The 20,303-nt window shown below is 42.5% G+C and overlaps 1 protein-coding gene across 11 annotated transcripts in view; it reads left to right on the top strand.

Annotated features, from left to right (window-relative positions):
• Positions 1–20,303, top strand: part of LOC139423893 (E3 ubiquitin-protein ligase UBR5) — a 47,601-nt gene that overhangs the window by 24,661 nt on the left and 2,637 nt on the right. For 4 of the 11 annotated variants that reach the window (XM_071175550.1, XM_071175536.1, XM_071175558.1 and 1 more), the window contains exons 38-51: positions 419–636; positions 780–1,013; positions 1,237–1,310; positions 11,876–12,048; positions 13,340–13,474; positions 13,844–14,058; positions 14,351–14,471; positions 14,936–15,308; positions 15,488–15,575; positions 16,173–16,283; positions 17,477–17,621; positions 19,210–19,340; positions 19,614–19,674; positions 20,075–20,256. In XM_071175550.1, coding sequence (XP_071031651.1) covers positions 419–636; positions 780–1,013; positions 1,237–1,310; positions 11,876–12,048; positions 13,340–13,474; positions 13,844–14,058; positions 14,351–14,471; positions 14,936–15,308; positions 15,488–15,575; positions 16,173–16,283; positions 17,477–17,621; positions 19,210–19,340; positions 19,614–19,674; positions 20,075–20,256 — 2,261 coding nt within the window. The remainder of the gene's footprint in view (positions 1–418; positions 637–779; positions 1,014–1,236; positions 1,311–11,875; positions 12,049–13,339; positions 13,475–13,843; positions 14,059–14,350; positions 14,472–14,935; positions 15,309–15,487; positions 15,576–16,172; positions 16,284–17,476; positions 17,622–19,209; positions 19,341–19,613; positions 19,675–20,074; positions 20,257–20,303) is intronic. The other 7 variants (XM_071175589.1, XM_071175567.1, XM_071175574.1 and 4 more) reach the window with 5 other exon arrangements.

The raw sequence follows: 20,303 nt of genomic DNA, 5'->3' as shown, positions 1-20,303 counted from the left end.
AAAAATCTGTCGTTCTGCCCCTGAACAAGGCAGTTAACCCACCGTTCCTAGGCCGTCATTGTAAATAAGAATTTGTTCTTAACTGACTTGCCTAGTAAACAAAAAAAATGTAAATACAAATTTGCATTATGTTACCTACCAATTTTTATTTTACCTTTTATTTAACTAGGCAAATCAGTTAAGAACAAATTCTTATTTTCAATGAAAATTGAAACATGTTGGTGTCAACAAAGTGGTTCTGGAAGTATTTTATATGGTAATTATTATGTTGTACCTATGGGATAAGAAGCAATACAGACACCTTTCTTAATAAAGTGAATCAAATTGTTTTGATGAGATGCACATTTAGACTTTTACACTACACACGTGTTATTGACGTTCTGACTGAAACAAGCTTATCTGTGTGTTAAACCACCAGAACTTTGTTGAGGAGAAGCTGATCCCTACGTGGAACTGGATGGTGTCCATCATGGACTCTACAGAGGCTCAGCTGCGTTACGGCTCGGCCCTGTCCTCAGCAGGTGACCCCGGACACCCATCCCACCCCCTCCACGCCTCGCAGCACTCCGCCCGCAGGGAGCGTATGACAGCCCGCGAGGAAGCCAGCCTCCGCACCTTGGAGGGACGCAGGTCTGGGTAAAATAAGTGTAACCCAAAATAGGGGAATCGAATGCTTTATTTGCAATCAGCAGTGTTTCATAGGCCGCCACTTGTTTCTAATTGTTTATGGATTATATTTCAAGTCACTATCTGTGTTGACGTGTGTTTCTTCCTCCCAGACGTGCTGCCACTCTGCTGACAGTGCGTCAAGGGATGATGTCAGCACGGGGAGACTTCCTGAACTACGCCCTGTCTCTGATGCGTTCCCATAATGACGAGCACTCTGACGTTCTGCCTGTGCTGGATGTGTGTTCTCTCAAACACGTGGCCTACGTCTTCCAGGCCCTCATCTACTGGATCAAAGCCATGAACCAGCAGACAACTCTGGACACAACACAGATGGACCGCAAGAGGTACTGACTCCCCTGGAATGGATGGGCATGTTTACACTGACTCTTTCTCTACTGTCTTTTCTCCATTCCTCACCTCTGACCTTGGCTTCTTCTGCAATGCTTTTTGAGAAGGACGTGAGGAATCAAGGAAAGCCTAATTGAGAAGGAGCAACTGACTCACTTGAGAAAATGACCTGCATGTCAAATATTCAATGTGATTTAACTCTATTTGTTTACCCCACAGGAGCCGAGAGATTCTGGAACTGGGACTGGACAATGAAGATTCTGAACATGAGAATGATGAGGACACCAATCAAAGTAAGTTATCGAATAATGAAAAAATATGCTTTGATATTTGTGTGTTCTGTTTGAAGTGTTCTCATACAGGTGTCTTAACCTATTATTTTTCACCTCAGTTTGATTGATAGCCATTTTAAGAGTGAGTTACTAGTCCATTGACATGTGGAGCACTGTTAGGTTGTTTTCTGGTATTGGAAGGCAGACAAACCAGAAGAAAGGCAGTTAGGCAGAAACGAGGCAAAAAGAAGAGGGCAGCTCACAAAGGTACAGTTAAATTCAGATTAGACAGTGTTGCCCTTTTTGAGTCACTTAAATCTGACAAACGATACTTAAACCGTTTGCTCAATCAGCCACCTTTAGTCACTGTTAGTGAACAGTGCTGTGAAAAAGTATTTGCCCCTTTTATAATTTTCTCTGCTTTTGCATATTTTTTTATATCGAATGTTATCAGATCTTCAACCAAAACCTAATATTAGATAAAGGGTACCTGAGTGAAAAAAAATAACACAATTACATATTTTATAAACAAAGTTATGGAAAACCCAATGCACCTGTGTGAAAAAGTAATTGCCCCTTACACTCTGTCTGTGCCACCTTTAGCTTCAATGACTCCTACCAAACGCTTCCTGTAGTAGTTGATCAGTCTCTCACGTCACTGTGGAGGAGTTTTGTCACACTCTTCACTCTTCTATCAGAACTGCTTTAACTCAGTGACATTTGTGGGTTTTCAAGTATGAACTGCTTGTTTCAAGCCCTGCCGCAACATCTCAATTGGGATTAGGTCTGGACTTTGACTATTCCAGGTATTCCCAAACTGGGGTATGTGTACCCCCAGGGGTATATGCAATGCCGTCAGGGGTATGCCAAATAATAAAAGTTATTTCACACCAAAAAATATATGAATTCTTCACATTTCTAAACAGTACATTTTATATTTTCCAACGGGACTATACATCTGGGTGAGGTTTTCTCACCTGAGTAGCCTCGTTTCCCTGCCAACAAAGACTTAAACCATTAAGTGTTCAGCGAAATAACCAAATGTTAAATACAGGTCACCTAGTCAAATAATTAACATCCAATCACATTTACTGTTACTCTCGTGCAGGAAACCTTCACTCGTGCGCAGACATTTAGAAATGAAACATGGCAATTTGAACAATAAGCCATGTTTTCTTGAGTGAGAATAAAGACGACTTTCGAGTAGTAAGACCTCAACATATACCATTAATAAGAAGGGGCTAGAAGCGACTTATGTGGTGAGCTACTGAGTGGCAAGGACAGGCAAGCACCATCCTATTGTGCAGGACTTAATTCTTCTTGCTGCCGTGGATATGGCTGGGACAATGCTGGGGGAAAAGGCCCAAAAAAACTATACAGACAATGCCTTCATCAAACACTGGTTCACGACGCATCAGTGACATGGCAGGAGATGTTTTGAAACAATTACTCCTTTGTTTACAAGCCAGTGAATTATATGCGTTACAGCTGGAGGAGTCAACAGACGTGGCGGGCCTGGCTCAGCTCCTGGTATTTGTCCGTTACATTTATGGGGGGTCAATTAAGGCAGACGTCCTGGTTTCCAGAAGAGGATATCAGGAGAGGATATTTTTAAGGTACTGGACAACTTTGTGACATCAAATGGACTTTGGTGGTCAAGATGTGTTGGTATCTGTACAGATGGCGCAAAAGCTATGACAGGAGTGGAGTGGTAATGCGCGTTGCAGTTGCCCCCTACGCCACTTGGGTACACTGCAGCATCCACCGAGAGGCTCTTGCTACCAAGAGAATGCCTGACAGCTTGAAATATGTTTTGGACACTACAGTGAAAGTGTGTTACTTTGTTATACCAAGACCCCTGAACTCTCATATTTTCTGCACTATGCAATGATATGGGCAGTGACCATGTAACCCTTTTACAACATACAGAAGTGCGCTGGTTATCAAGGGGCAAAGTATTGACAAGTTTTTTGGAAATGAGAGACGAGCTTAGTTTTATTTACTGACCATAATTTTCACTTGTCTGACCACTTGCATGAGGCCAATCGTGTTAGAAACTCGTCATATCTGGGTGATGTTTTTTCTGGCCTGATTGATCAGAATCTAGGATTACAGGGGGACTACTCAACTATATTCAATGTGTGGGACAAAATTGAGGCTATGATTTAGAAGTTGGAGCTCTCTTCTGTCTGCATTAACAAGGACAACACACAGGTCTTTCAATCATTGTTTGAGTTTTGTGTGCAAATGAACTCAAGCTTATGGAAAATGTTGAATATGATGTAGCGACGCACCTGAGTGAGCTGGGTGCCCAGGTACGCAGGTACTTTCCCGAAACGGACGACTCAAACTGGATTATTTTCCCTTTCATGGCCTGCCTCCAGTCCACTTACTGATATCTGAACAAGAGAACCTCATTGAAATTGCAACAAGCGATTCTGTGAAAATTTAATCAGTATCTGAATAGGGCTGCGCTCAGAGTTTCTTGCCTTGGCGAATCGTGCTGTTAAGACACTGATGCTCTTTGCAACCATGTACCTCTGAGAGTGGATTCTCGGCCCTCACTAGCTTAAACTAAATACAGGCATAGACTGTGAAATTATTTAATACTGACTCTCTCCAATACAATCCAACATTGCAGAGTTATGTGCAACCTTTCAAGCACACCCTTCACATTAACCTGTGGTGAGTTAGTCACAATTTTTTATGGATAAGGTTTTATGTAAGATGGTTAAATAAAGAGCAAAATTATTGATATTATTTGTGCCCTGGTCCTATAAGAGCTCGTTGTCACTTCCCACTTGCCGGGTTGTGACAAACTGACTCATTCTTATATTTAATAAATGTATTGTATAGTGTGTGTGGCATGCTTACAATGATGGCAAAAACCAACATTTGAGAGTGCCCTGCCCCTGATGCTAGAGGGGGTACATGGCTGGAGGTTGAATGTTTGAAGGGGTACGGGACTATAAAATGTTTGAGAACCACTGGACTAGACTATTCCAAAACTTAAAATGTGTTGCTTTTTTGCCACTTTCATGTAGACATGATTGTGTGTTTTGGATCATTATCTTGCTGCGTGACCCAGCTGCGCTTCTGCTCACAGGCGGATGGCCTGACATTCTGCTGTAGAATTCTCTGATGCAGAGCAGAATTCATGGTTCCTTCTATTAAGGCAAGTCGTCTAGGTCCTGAGGCAGCAAAGCATCCCCAAACTATCACACTAACACCACATGCTGTGCTTCTACCCTGCATACCACTGCGGGCTTGCTTCTGAAGCTAAGCAGGGTTGGTCCTGATCGGTCCCTGGATTGGGAGCCCAGATGCCGCTGGAAGTGGTGTTGGAGGGCCAATAGGAGGCACCATTTCCTCTGGTCTAAAAAAAAATGTAACATCCCATTGCCCTGTGTAGGGTGCAGTCTTTCGGATGGGATGTTAAACGGGTGTCCTGACACTCTGGTCACTGAAGATCCCATGGCACTTATCGTAAGAGTCCTGGCTAAATTCCAAGTCTGGCCCTCAGAGTTGCTGTATATATTCAGAGCCGTATCACTGTAATGCTTAGAGAAGATCTTATGTCAAGTGTTATTTAAGTGTTGTAGTTGCAAGTTCACTGTGCACATCTAAAGCCTTTTCTTTTGGGGTGTTGCTATAGGCCACCAAGTGCTAACAGTCAGTATCTAAATTAGAGGTCGACCGATTATGATTTTTCAACACTATTGATTTATTGGAGGACCAAGAAAAGCAGATACCGATTAATCGGGCGATTTATTTTATTATTTTATATTGTTGTAATGACAATTACAACAATACTGAATGAACACGTATTTTAACTTAATATAATACATAAATAAAATCAATTTAGTCTCAAATAAATAAACATGATAAATTTGGTTTAAATAATGCAAAAAAAGTGTTTGAGAAGAAAGTAAAAGTGCAATACGTGCCATGTAAAAAAAGCTCATGTTTAAGTTCCTTGCTCAGAACATGAGAACATATGAAAGCTGATGGTTCCTTTTAACATGAGTCTTCAATATTCCCAGTTAAGAAGTTTGTAGGAATTATAGGACCATTTCTCTCTATACCGTTTGTATTTCATTACCTTTGACTATTGGATGTTCTTATAGGCACTATAGTATTGCCAGCCTAATCTCTGGAGTTGATAGGCTTGGAGTCATAAACAGCGCTGTGCTTCAAGCATTGCGAGGAGCTGCTGGCAAACGCAGGAAAGTGCCGTTTGAATGAATGCTTATGAGCCTGCTGCTGCCGATCACCGCTCAGTCAGACTGCTCTATCAAATCATAGACTTTATTATAATATATTAAACACACAGAAATACGGGCCTTAGTTTCTGGATTTGACTATATTAAAATGACTTATCATTTCGAAAACAAAATGTTTATTCTTTCAGTGAAATACGAAACCGTTCTGTATTTTATCGAACAGGTGGCATCCCTAAGTCTAAATATTGCTGTTACATTGCACAACCTTCAATGTTATGTCATAATTATGTACAAATTAATCACGGTCTTTGTTAGGAGGAAATAGTCTTCACACAGTTCGCAATGAGCCAGGCGGCCCAAACGGCTGCATATACCCTGACTCTGCTTGCACAGAACGCAAGAGAAGTGACACAATTTCCTTAGTTAATATTCCCTGCTAACATGAATTTCTTTTAACTAAATATGCAGGTTTGAAAATATATACTTGTGTATTGATTTTAGGAAAGGCATTGATGTTTATGGTTAGGTACATTGGTGCAACGACAGTGCTTCTTTTCACAAATGCGCTTGTTAAATGATCACCCGTTTGGCAAAGTAGGCTGTGATTCGATGATAAATTAACAGGCACCGCATTGATTATTTGCAACGCAGGACAAGCTAGTTAGACTAGTAATATCATCAACCATGTGTAGTTAACTAGTGATTATGTTAAGAATGTTTTTTTTATATATAAGATATGTTTAATGCTAGCTAGCAACTTACCTTGGCTCCTTGCTGCACTCGCATAACAGGTGGTCAGCCTGCCACAGTCTCCTCGTGGAGTGCAATGTAATCTGCCATAATCGGCGTCCAAAAATGCAGATTACCGATTTGTTATAACTTGAAATCGGCCCTAATTAATCTGCCATGCTGGTTTTAATTGGTTGACCTCTAATCTAAATATTATATGTGAAATGCTAGATAGTGTATGTGATATAAACAGAGGTCTACTTTCTTGGGGGCCTGAATATTGACTGGTTTTCATCAAGCTGTCTGCTCAAGAGGAATCTTCTTATTGTAACCAGTGCCTGTAGTCTGGTTCAGGTTATTAATCAACCTACCTGGGTGTTTACAAACACTACAGGAACAAGATCATCCACATGTATCGTTCACATTTTTACTAATGCTGTGGAACTTTGTTCTAAAGCTATATCCGTGCCCATTGAATGCAGTGATATTGTGGCTATATCCAGGAAAGCCAAAGTTCCAACAGCTGGGCTGAAAATAGTGTATAAGAGATAATACAAAATATTTTGCTGTGATTCTTATGTGGGTGATGTTAAAAATATTTGTTTTTCTGATGTGATTAATGAGGAGCGTCCAGAAGCTGCACTTGATGAATTTATTATATTGCTACTTCCAATTATTGATAAACATGCACCTGTTAAGAAACTGACTGTTAGAACTGTTAAGGCTCCATGGATTGATGAGGAATTGAAAAACTGTATGTTTGAAGGGGATGGGGCAAAAGGAGAGGCTATTAAGTCTGACTGTAGATCTGACTTGCTTACTTACTGCAAATTGTGAAATTGTGACTGAACTTAACAAAGAGAACTTTATTATGAAGTCAAGATCAAAAAACTTTGGAGTACTTTTAAATGAAATTATGGGCAGAAAGACGAATTAAACTCCCATCTTTCATCGAATCAGATGGCTTATTCATCACAACATTTGATGTTGCCAATTATTTTAATGATTACGTCATTGGCAAAGTGGACAAACTTAGGCAGGAAATGCCCACATCAAACAGTGAGCAATTATATTCATGCAAAAAACAAAAATGATGAAAGAAAAGCAGTGCAAGTTTGGATTTTGTAAAGTTAGTTTGGGAGAGGTGGAACAATTTATTGTTAATGGTCAATAATGACAAACCTCTTGGAATTGACCATTTTAGATGGAAAGCTACTGAGGATGGTAGAAGTGGCTATAGTCAGCTATCAGTCATATTTTTAATCTGAGCCTAGAGGAAAGTCTTTGTCTTCGGGCCTGGAGGGAAGCCAAAGTAATTACGCTATCCAAGAGTGGTGAAGCGGCCTTTACTTGTTCTAACAGCAGACCTATAAGCTTGCTGCCAGAAAAAATTGTTTGACCAAATAAAATGCTATTTCTCTATAAACAAATTTAACAACAGACTTTCAGCATGCTTTTGGAGGAGGGCACTGCCACTGATTAGTTGAAAGAAATTGATAAGAATATTGTGGGAGCTGTACTATTAGATTTCAGTGCAGCCTTTGATATTATTGACCATAACCTGTTGAAAAACTTAAGTGCTATGGCTTTTCAACCTCTGTCATATTGTGGATTCAGAGCTATCTATCTAATAGAACTCAAAGGGTTTTCTTTAATGGAAGCGTCTCTGTCAAACGTGATGTACCGCAGGGCAGCGCTCTAGGCCCTCTACTCTTTTCTATTTTTATCAATGACCTGCCACTGGCATTAAACAAATATGTGTGTCCATGTATGCTGATGATCCAACCATATTCGCATCAGCAACCACAGCTAATGAAGTCACTGAAACCCTTAACTTCTTGACGCTACCCATCCCTTTAGCGGGATAATTGTCATCAACAACTGCTGAATTGCATAGCGCCACATACAAATACGATTACTAAAAATATTTATATTCGTGAAATCACAAGTGCAATATAGCAAAGACACAGCTTAGCCTTTTGTTAATCCACCTGTCGTGTCAGATTTTGAAAATATGCTTTACAGCGAAAGCAATCCAAGCGTTTGTAAGTTTATCGATCGCTCGACGAAACATTGTACACCTAGCATCAAGTAGCTTGGTCACGAATCAGAAAAGCAATCAAATTAATAGTTTACCTTTGATCTTCGGATGTTTTCACTCACGAGACTCCCAGTTACACAATAAATGTTCCATAAAGATAATTTTTATATCCAAGATAACGCCCCACACAAACGGAGGTATGTTCAGAAATCCACAGGAAAGAGCGGTCACGACTACGGAGACGAATTCCAAATGGTATCCGTAATGTCCACAGAAACATGTCAAATGTTTTTATAATCAATCCTCAGGTTGTTTTTAAAATATATAATCGATAATATAGCAACCGCAACTGTCTTTTGCAGTAGGAGTGGGAAAGGCAACGGCTGCCCAAACTCTGTTGCGCCAAACAAAGCAAAACGCCGCTGGCACCCGGCCATACAATGACACGATGTTGTCTTTCTCGCTCATTTTTCAAAATAAAAAGCCTGAAACTATGTCTAAAGACTGACACCTTGAGGAAGCGATAGGAAAAGGAATCTAGTTGATATCCCTTTAAATGGATCAAAGGCAGGCTATGGAACATAGAGTTTTCAAAATAGAAGCCACTTCCTGGTTTGATTTTCCTCAGGGTTTCGCCTGCAATATCAGTTCTGTTATACTCGCAGACAATATTTTGACAGTTTTGGAAACTTTAGTGTTTTCTATCCTAATCTGTCAATTATATGCATATTCTAGCATCTGGTCCTGAGAAATAGGCTGTCTACTTTGGGAACGTTATTTTTCCAAACATAAAAATAGTGCCCCCCAGCTTAACAAAGAGATGCAGTCTGTTTTGGAATGGGTGGCCAGTAATAAACTGGTCCTGAACATCTCTAAAACTAAGAGCATTATATTTGGTAAAAATCATTTCTTAAGTGCTATACCTCAGCTGAATCTGGTAATAAATGGTGTGGCTGTTGAACAGGTTGAGGAGTGTCGTGGAAATGTCCTCTATTTACCAAATCATGAGAGCAAACCACACACGTCAGAGTTAGTTATCACAAAGTCCATCTTTAATTATATGAGCTCTATCACAACCCTGTGACTCTCAGATCAATTCAGTGTCTATCAATGAATTCTCTGAGAGTCCCTCACACATTGTTACTGAGATCCTTTATAGCAAAGACACACATATCCAGACAGCATAGGCATCATTTATCGTTCAGCTTTGTCTCCTAAACTATGTTCTTTTCTCATACTCAGAACCATAAACCAATCCTCCATATCAACAGGCATATATCAAATCCATCCTATCTTGACAAGATCACAGAGACACACTGACTGACACACAGACATTGTGGAGCCAAGAGATACACGCTTGACCTCTCCCCTCTCTCCGGCCCAAGCAACTTAGTCTTGACATAGAACAGATACTGCAACCCTGCCACAGTATTATACAAAAATAACATTCTGATGAGAAGTAACTTACAAACATATGATGAATATAAAACATCTTACCTATGTTACCAACCAATTCTGATTATTCCCCAACAGGAGACTAAATTACTTGGCGTTACATTAGATTGTAAACGTTCATGGTCAAAACGTATAGATTCAATGGTTGTAAAGATGTGGGGAGGTCGAGCCGTAATAAAGAGATGCTCTGCTTTTTTGACACCACACTCCAAAAAGAAAGTTCTGCAGGCTCTAGTTTTGTCTAATCTTGATTATTGTCCAGTTGTGTGGTCCTGTGCTGCAAGGAAAGACCTAGTTAAGCTGTAGCTGGCCCAGAACAGAGTTGCACGTCTTGCTCTTCATTGTAATCAGAGGGCTGATGTATAAATACTATGCAGAAGTGATGCAGTCAGTCTCTCCTCAACTCGTAGCCAAGAGAGACTGACTGCATCACTTCTTTTTATAAGAAACGTGTTGAAAATCCCAAATTGTTTGCCTAGTCAATTTACACACAGCTCTGACGCGTGCACACACTTACGCCACATGGGGTCTTTTCATAGTGCCCAAATCCAGAACAAATTCAAGAAAATGTACAGTATTATATAGAGCCCTTATTCCATCTCATATTGCTCAAATAAACAGCAAACCTGGTTTTAAAACCCCAAAAAAGCAACAACTCGCGGCACAACGCCCCTCCCCTATTTGACCAAGATAGTTTGTGTGCATTGATATGTGGGATACGTGTGCCTTTTTAAAAACATATGTAGTTCTGTGTAATGTTCTTCTGTATCATGTTTTGTGTGGACCCCAGGAAGAGTTGCTTCTGCTTTTGCAACAGCTAATGGGGGATCCTAATAAAATACCAAATACCATCACAATAACCTAATCATTGCCCAGCTTACAATTGGCTCATTCACCCCCCCGTAACTATTCCCCAGGTCATTGCTGTAAATGAGAATGTTTTCAGTCAACTTAACTGGTAAGATAAGGGTTAAATAACAAACATGCTTGACCATTGCATTCCACAGTAAGACCTTTAACCAATCTTTGGTTTTCGCCGGGCATAATGGGACCCATGTCGTCCAAAAAGTTTTACTTATCTGTCCATAGAACATTCATTCTTCAGGTGCTTTTTGACAAAATTGAGTCAACTTTTTGGAGGAGATGGGTCCCATTTATGTCTGGTGAAAACGAAACTCTGCATTGCACAGTAAACTCCTACCAACGGTCAAACATTGTGATGGTTTTGGGATGCTTTGCTGCCTCATGACCTGGATGACTTGCCTTAATAGAAGGAACCATGAATTCTGCTCTGTATCAGAGAATTCTACAGGAGAATGTCAGGCCATCCATCCGTCTGAGCTGAAGCGCAGCTGGGTCAAACGGCAAGAAAATGATCCCAAACACACAATCAATTCTACATGAAAATGGTTAAAAGGCAACAAATTGTACGTTTTGGAATGGCCTAGTCAAAGTCCAGACCTAATCCCAATTGAAATTACATTGTGGCAGGACTTGAAACGAGCAGTTCATGGAGCCACAAATGTTGAGTTAAAGCAGTTCTGCATGCAAGAATTGGCCAAAATTCCTCCACAGGTACGTGAGAGACTTAAGAACTACAGGAAGCATTTGATTGCAGTCATTGCAGTTCAAGGTGGCAAAACCAGTTATTGAGTGTAAAGGGCGCAATTACTTTTTCACACAGGGGAATTGGGTGTTGCATCACTTTGTTAACCAAAATGTGTACTTTAATTATTTGTAAGCACAGGTTCACTTTATCTAATATGTTTTAGTTGAAGATCTGATAACATTCAATAGCAAAAATAGAGAAAATCAGAAAGGGGGCTAATATTTTTTCACGTCACTGTAGGTCATGGCTCTCCAAACCTGTTTACGGAGAGCTACCCTCGTAGGTTTTCACTCCAACCCCAGTTAAGTAACCTGATTCAGATTATCAACCAGTTTATTATTAGAATCCAGTGCGTGTGATTACAGTTGCCGTGAACCTACAGGACGGTTGCTCTCCAGGAACTGGGTTGAAGAGCCCTGATGTAGGTGATAGGTAGTTGTTTGAACTATGTACATCATTTTTTTGGTTAGTCTTTCCCAGTGGTCTTTTGCAGTGTGGAGGAAGCAGTGCTGACCTCTCTCCCTCTCAGGTTCCACGCTCCAGGATAAGGAGGATGACACGGTCCCTGCTGAGATGGGACAGAACCACCCGTTCTTCCGGCGCTCTGACTCCATGACCTTCTTGGGCTGTATCCCCCCCAACCCCTTCGAGGTCCCCCTGGCTGAGGCCATCCCCCTGGCAGACCAGCCTCACCTCTTGCAGGTTAGCACATTTCTTTCATTTGCACTGACCAATAAGTAATTGCATGCTTTCATGATCAGTCAACGTCAATTGATTATGTATTTTCAGATTCGTGAGGGTAGCCTATCATTTGGCATATAGCTAGCTAGCTAAGTTTCACTTAGCTTGCTTCATCAGATGTTATGCTTTTGAAAGAGCTTGACATCGGCAAGTCCTTGTCATATTGTCATTCGGACTACTGTCTTCGCCTCTATAGATGCCAAGCAAATGAAACGATATATACTTTTAGTTTATCCTCTGAAAGTTAGCTTAACTAGCCATATTGATGTCATCAGTTATTAGTTTGCTAATTTGACATGGTTCATAAATCATGTCTGTCAGCAGCAATTGCGATTAAATACCCCAAAAATGTTAAAGGTTTAATGTTAGCTAACTTCACTAAGTAGGTCTGTGTTGGTTGGAGAAAAAAGTACATTAGCTCTACTTAGCACTACGTTTAGCCAACTGTACAAAGTTTCTACCGGTAGCTTGCAAAGTAAGCCATTATCAGCTAACAATGGGCTTACATCGGCAAATGCGCCCTTCTGCTGCTTGACAGGCAGAGCCCACCAAGGATGGTGAAGTGAACCAAAACCACTCATACTAATCAGCTGTAGTTCACTTATAATTCAATTATCAAATGAATGGTGGCCAATATTGAGATATTGTGAGCCTACCTTCACGTATCTGAAAATACATGATCAATTGTTTACTGATCATGACAAGCATGCAGTTACTTGCTGTATAACTCTGATGACAGAGCTAAATGTGGAGTAATCTGAACTGTGTAGTAATCTGAACTGTGTAGTTCTGACTATGCTCTTCAAGGTGATGGTATTAAAACCAAATAGTTATTACATTTAACAACCCCTTAACTGGATTTTAGTTGTCAATGGTTTTATCGGAGCTCGGGGTCTCCTTGCGCCCCAGCAGGCAAATATAACTCTGCATCTTATTGTGACATTTTATTGATAACTACCTATAAGAGAAATTCTATTAACAAAGTGGAATTCAAGTGACATGTGCAGGTGAAGTTCTAACGGGCTCCCAAAACAGCCTGTTCTGTACAATCCTTAATGCAGTGTTCTGACAGTAATTATGTTAAAACACAACTATAGAGCTTCTTTGCCTACTTATAGCTAGCTTTATGGAGCAAGCTGTGTAATCTACTCTAGAAGTCAATAGATCTACCAATACGTTGCTAATCTCATTTTTTTTAGTTTGTTACAATAATATGACACTGCAACTTATTTTACATTTTTCTACCTCCCAGCCCAATGCAAGGAAGGAGGATCTGTTTGGCCGTCCTAGTCAGGGCCTGTACTCGTCCTCGTACACAGCAAGCAAAGGCCTGGCCGAGGCCGCCCTGGACCGCAGCTGCATGGAGGTTAACATGGGCTCCTCTCAGGTATACATAACACACTGTGTGCCCTGACAACACACCAGCCCTGCTCTAATACTCTTATCATGCATCCTTCCTTTATCCCTCATCCCTTCAATCAACATGCATCCTCCCCCCTCCTTTCTTGAAAGAATCCATGGTCTAACATGACTGGATTGGTGAAAGCAATGCAATGGAAACTGGAAAGCTTGCTAACGCCAATCCATGTTAGATCAGTGATTAGCACTTCATGGAAGGAAAAAGAGGAAGGAAAGATGATTCAAATTTTTGGAGCAGGGCCACAGTCTTCACAGTACTTTTCCATCCTAGAAAAACATTAATTATAGCACCATTCACTATAACCACAGCTGTGTTGTGTCCCCATGGATCCCACAGATCCTACCCACTAAGATGTCCTACTCAGCCAACTTGAAGAACGTGATGAGTATGGAGACTAGTCAGCGCGGCCGAGAGGACCAGCCCATGGACCAGGAGCTAGTGGCTCCAAAGCCAGGCCCCTCACCCCACGACCTAGCTGCCCAGCTGAAGAGCAGCCTCCTGGCTGAAATAGGTCTCACTGAGAGTGATGGCCCCCCGCTCCCTTCATTTAGGTATGGTACACAAGGCTAGTAAATAAATGAAAATTCCATCTAGGTTTGCTTTCTCAGTTTGATTTGCTTCAGTAAGGAAACAATGAATATAGTTAGGTTATATAAATAAATAAAAATATTCCCCACTCAATTCTCTCCCTCTCTTTGCTTATTACAACTGCATATGTAAATGCCCCTTACTCTCCTGTCTTTTGTATTAACAAGGACGTAACATTGTTGTGCCTTCTCCTGTGTTCTCTAGACCCCACTGTAATATTAACCAGGAAGTATATCATCTCTCTGTCCTCTCCAGACCCCACTGTAGTTTCATGGGGATGGTGATCTCCCATGACATGCTGCTGGGCCGCTGGCGTCTGTCTCTGGAGCTGTTCGGGCGCGTCTTCATGGAGGATGTTGGAGCAGAGCCTGGATCGGTATGCACACTCAGAGATTGGTGTTTAAACATTTATATTTACAGTATTTCTCCAACCTCAAACCATTAATACAATGAAATCCACAAAAATATACAGCTAGACACAAAATTAAAAAATACCATTACCAAGATGATGGGCTAGAAAGTTTGAATTGCCTGGCTGGGCTGTTGAACAGCGCATTGATAATTCAAATGGAACTGTTAAAAGGCTTTACCTGTGGATTATCGTGAATAACTAATGGCTATCAACCAATCAGAATCCCGGTTCCAAATGTACGTTTTTATTACAGTAGACGAGTCACTAAGGCATTACAGCTTTCTGTCCCCAGATCTTGACAAACATGTAATGAAGAAAAGTACAATTACCAAGATGAGATCAGGACTAAAAAAACAATCTGTTAAACATTAAAAACAGTTGAAGATCTAACCAGACATTTAATCCCGTCTGTCTGACCCTGTCCCTAGATTCTGACCGAGCTGGGGGGTTTTGAGGTGAAGGAGTCTAAGTTCCGCCGGGAGATGGAGAAGCTCCGTAACCTCCAGTCCCGTGACCTGGCCCTGGAGGTGGACCGTGACCGTGACCAGTTGATCCAGCAGACCATGAGGCAGCTCAACACCCACTTTGGACGGCGCTGCACCACCACACCCATGGCTGTGCACCGCGTCAAGGTCACCTTCAAGGACGAACCGGGCGAGGGTAGTGGCGTGGCCCGTAGCTTCTACACGGCCATCGCCCTGGCCTTCCTGTCCAATGACAAGCTGCCCAACCTGGACTGTGTGCAGAGCGTCAGCAAGGGCATGCAGGCCAGCAGTACGTGTCATCACGATTACAACTCAAGTATGACATTGAGTATGAAACTACTAGCGTCAATTTATGAATTACTTAACTCAAATGGCAGTTTAACATGGTGGTGGTGGTGATAACTTACTACTACCACCACTCTGGGGGAAGCAAGAGGAATTTCAGAAGAGAACAGAGATATATAGATCTTTCCTAAAGTCTCCCTCTGTGTGTAGATCTGATGCAGCGGCTGAGGAACAGAGACCGGGAGAGGGAGCGGAGGAGTGGAGGGCTCCGAGCCGGCTCTAGGAGAGACCGAGACAGGTGAGACATACCTCCCTGCCCACCAACCCTGTGGTTGTAGTGTGCTTTGGGCTATTAGGACATGTTGCCTTTCAGAAAACATTTTACCATCTGTTAATGTGTTAGGCTGGAGTTACACAAAGCAACCTTTAAGCAAATTTAGTTGCAGTTAGAGGTCGCAAGTGACATCTCAAGCAACTTTGCTGATACACTAAGTAACTCAAACGTGATTGAAATTGTGTGCAACAGCCAATCAAATTGAAGCTGCATTGTCATATGGTTTGAGAAGTCGTAACTCACCTAATGTCATCTGCTGCAGTACATCAGGATTTCACTAATGAATTGTTTATCCAACCGCATGGTTATTGTATAAGAATGGATTTGGACAAAATGCTGGCTGTACAATTTAGCTAGATAGTCAAAATGAAAATGTTATTTAGCTAGCTAGCAACGAGCTAACCAAGCTCGCAATGACCTAAGCTAGCTAGTGCAGTTCATGTTGGACATTTTTAGTTGAAACTGGTCTGAGGTCTGGGTTCACTTCAAAAATTACATTTATTGACTACCAAACCATGTACCTTAACCATGACTTCCCATAATGCCAATATTTATTTACAGCTCCCGTTTGGCTAATGTCTCTTCTACCAACCTTGATCGCGGTTCCCGCAGCACTGACAGCTGTGTTGACATGACAACTGGGTCGGAGTTCCGAACCTTCAAATGGATCATGTGCGAAGCATTCATTTTGATTGGCTGTTGCTTGCAACTAGTGCACAAAGTTGAATTTTTTTGGAACTTGATGCAACCACGTTGTAGATTAATTACTTATCAGTTGCTGGGGATATTACACAAAGCAATCCAAATGCAACATAGTTTGAAAGTTGTAACTAGCCTTATACTTCTCACCACTGAAAAAAATAAAAATGTTTACACTACTGAGCTGAGCCGAGCCTAGCTGACCTGGTTACGCATCCACCATAGTTTCTGGCCTGCGCTGCATTGTCTCACGTCGGATAACATGGCGGCCGTCTGCACTGATCTGTCTGATCTCGCAAACACTCATGGGATAGCTAAAAAGAAGTCCGGCTACAATATGCTGTCCTAACATTCAAAAATGTTACCAAGGTGACATCGTTCACTGAACCCCCTTTCATCCTTGAGTCAGTTAATCTTACCAAAAACTATAAACCTGTAGCTAATGTTTAGCAAAAATGTAATGAGTAAGTCTTCACTACCTAATTCTATATCTAGGGAAGGTGTATTGTGGTGGTAGAATCCGTATTTATGAAATTCTATATGTGTACGAACATTTCTAATCAATCCATATGAAAAGACAAGGATTCTGACACCAGTTCACACACTCAATGCTGAATACTCCCTTTAGCTCTAGCAATACACAAGTTTTCATGATATCTGTTCTGCTGTGATTAGCATGCCGAGTTCTACAGCAGAGCTGACTGCTCTCTACCACGTTATCGCGTTGGCCAAATGTTACAAAGTAGCGAGGCACAATGGCAGCTGTCAATCAGATGCATGCTGATTTCTTAGAACAGTTTATTAACTTTGGTTCTGTACTTCATCAACAAGCTGTTAAACTAGCTACCATATGACCATTCAAACAAGCTTGTACTTGGCTGTTAGCTGGAGCATGGTTTGCTGTAGTAGCCAGTGTGTCATAGCTACCGAGAGCGGAGCCATTTTCACAATTAGGAACTACTGTTAGGCGGATGAGCAAAATCCAAATTGTATAGATGAGTTCCATTTCCTACAAGACTGATCGGTTGAGGGACTGGCATTGCGTAGGAGTGACGTGATCTGGCGTTAGACAATGGCCTGCACTGGCCAGTTTGGTTCGGGTCGGCACGATGGTGTAGAATGTTTGAGGGCGCTAGCTAACCTTCCCTTCTGTGTGTGTGTTCCAGGGACTCGAGGAGACAGCTGTCCATTGACACCCGGCCCTTCAGGCCAGCCTCGGAGGGAAACCCCAGTGATGAACCTGACCCCCTGCCTGCCCACAGACAGGCCCTGGGAGAGAGGCTGTACCCCCGCGTCCACGCTATGCAGCCGGTACCTACCAGCTTTACAGTCAAACGAGCGCATAAATTATAGTTAAATTATCTATAATCTGTAAATGCAGTATCCATTCATTTTATATATATATATACACACACACTGCTCAAAAAAATAAAGGGAACACTTAAACAATGCAATGTAACTCCAAGTCAATCACACTTCTGTGAAATCAAACTGTCCACTTAGGAAGCAACACTGATTGACAATAAATTTCACATGCTGTTGTGCAAATGGAATAGACAACAGGTGGAAATTCTAGGCAATTAGCAAGACACCCCCAATAAAGGAGTGGTTCTGCAGGTGGTGACCACAGACCACTTCTCAGTTCCTATGCTTCCTGGCTGATGTTTTGGTCAATTTGAATGCTGGCGGTGCTCTCACTCTAGTGGTAGCATGAGACAGAGTCTACAACCCACACAAGTGGCTCAGGTAGTGCAGCTCATCCAGGATGGCACATCAATTCGAGCTGTGGCAAGAAGGTTTGCTGCGTCTGTCAGCGTAGTGTCCAGAGCATGGAGGCGCTACCAGGAGACAGGCCAGTACATCAGGAGACGTGGAGGAGGCCGTAGGAGGGCAACAACCCAGCAGCAGGACCGCTACCTCCGCCTTTGTGCAAGGAGGAGCAGGAGGAGCACTGCCAGAGCCCTGCAAAATGACTTTGAGCAGGCCACAAATGTGCATGTGTCTGCTCAAACGGTCAGAAACAGACTCCATGAGGGTGGTATGAGGGCCCGACGTCCACAGGTGGGGGTTGTGCTTACAGCCCAACACCGTGCAGGACGTTTGGCATTTGCCAGAGAACACCAAGATTGTGCTCTTCACAGATGAATGCAGGTTCACACTGAGCACGTGACAGTCTGGAGACGCCGTGGAGAACGTTCTGCTGCCTGCAACATCCTCCAGCATGACCGGTTTGGCGGTGGGTCAGTCATGGTGTGGGGTGGCATTTCTTTGGGGGGCCGCACAGCCCTCCATGTGCTCGCCAGAGGTAGCCTGACTGCCATTAGGTACCGAGATGAGATCCTCAGACCCCTTGTGAGACCATATGCTGGTGCGGTTGGCCCTGGGTTCCTCCTAATGCAAGACAATGCTAGACCTCATGTGGCTGGAGTGTCAGCAGTTCCTGCAAGAGGAAGGCATTGATGCTATGGACTGGCTTGCCCGTTCCCCTGACCTGAATCCAATTGAGCACATCTGGGACATCATGTCTCGCTCCATCCACCAGCGCCACGTTGCACCACAGACTGTCCAGGAGTTGGCGGATGCTTTAGTCCAGGTCTGGGAGGAGATCCCTCAGGAGACCATCCGCCACCTCATCAGGAGCATGCCCAGGCATTGTAGGGAGGTAATACAGGCACGTGGAGGCCACACACACTACTGAGCCTCATTTTGACTTGCTTTAAGGACATTACATCAAAGTTGGATTAGCCTGTAGTGTGGTTTTCCACTTTAATTTTGAGTGTGACTCCAAATCCAGACCTCCATGGGTTGATAAATTTGATTTCCATTGATAATTTTTGTGTGATTTTGTTGTCAGCACATTCCATAATGTGACTGACTGGTGTTGGTTCTTCCTCTCCAGGCGTTTGCCAGTAAGATCACTGGGATGCTGCTGGAGCTCTCCCCAGCCCAGCTGCTGTTGCTCCTGGCCAGTGAGGACTCTCTCAGGGCCAGGGTGGAGGAGGCCATGGAGCTGCTCATTGCACATGGAAGGTATAGTACAGTGTCCTATTCACCACTCTATCATTTTGTTCTCAAAATGGCACCCTACTCACAGTGCACTACTTTTGACCAGTGCCCCAAATGCTATATAGGGAATAAGGTTCCATTTGGGACACTTCGTCAACCTACACAATTTCAAGGATGCCCTCTTGGCCAGGTCTCCCTTGTGAAAGCGTTTTTATTTTATTTTTTACCTCCAATAGGACAACTTGGTTTGATTAAAAAATAAAGGATACACTGACTAAAACCCCTCTCCTTCCACAGGGAAAATGGTGCTGACAGCATACTGGACCTGGGTCTCCTGGAGGCTCCTGAGAAAGCACAGGTAAGCTTCAGCTCTCCATCTCCGGTCCCAGCATGCCCCAGCTCTGTGGTCCAGGAACACAAGTCATTAGACATGTCTGAAAGAAAGTTTTATGAAGAATAAAAGGAATGTGGCCTTCAGCCTTATGACATTAATTTACTGGTTAGATTTCTCTGAATGTGGCTGTTTTTTAGAGGTTTACTACAGCATAATACAAATATTCACCTCATGATCATGCACTGATATTATGCTGTAATAGTAAGAGGGTGTTTAATGTCAACATTTCAGCCTTAGCAACCTTTCTCAAGACCAGTCACTTATACTTTACTGGGTGGCACTGATTTTCATTATTTTACACTGTAATAACAATAGAATTTGTCAATTATTGTCAATTGCAAGTGCCTCATTATCCTGGTTGTAGCAGCAGGAGAACCGTAAGCGTCATGGCTCCACCCGCAGTGTGGTGGACATGGAGCTGGACGACCCTGAAGACGGAGACGACAACGCTCCCCTGTTCTACCAGCCCGGGAAGAGAGGCTTCTACTCTCCCCGGCCCGGCAAGAACACGGAGGCCAGGCTCAACTGCTTCAGGAACATCGGCAGGTAAGTCCTAGCATCCCATTCCCTTTATAGTGCAACCAGGACCCATA

Source organism: Oncorhynchus clarkii, chromosome 2, assembly GCF_045791955.1.
Source record: "Oncorhynchus clarkii lewisi isolate Uvic-CL-2024 chromosome 2, UVic_Ocla_1.0, whole genome shotgun sequence".
NCBI classification, from domain to species: domain Eukaryota; kingdom Metazoa; phylum Chordata; class Actinopteri; order Salmoniformes; family Salmonidae; genus Oncorhynchus; species Oncorhynchus clarkii.
Note: the sequence above shows the minus strand (reverse complement) of the source record. Positions and strands in the feature narration are given on the sequence as shown.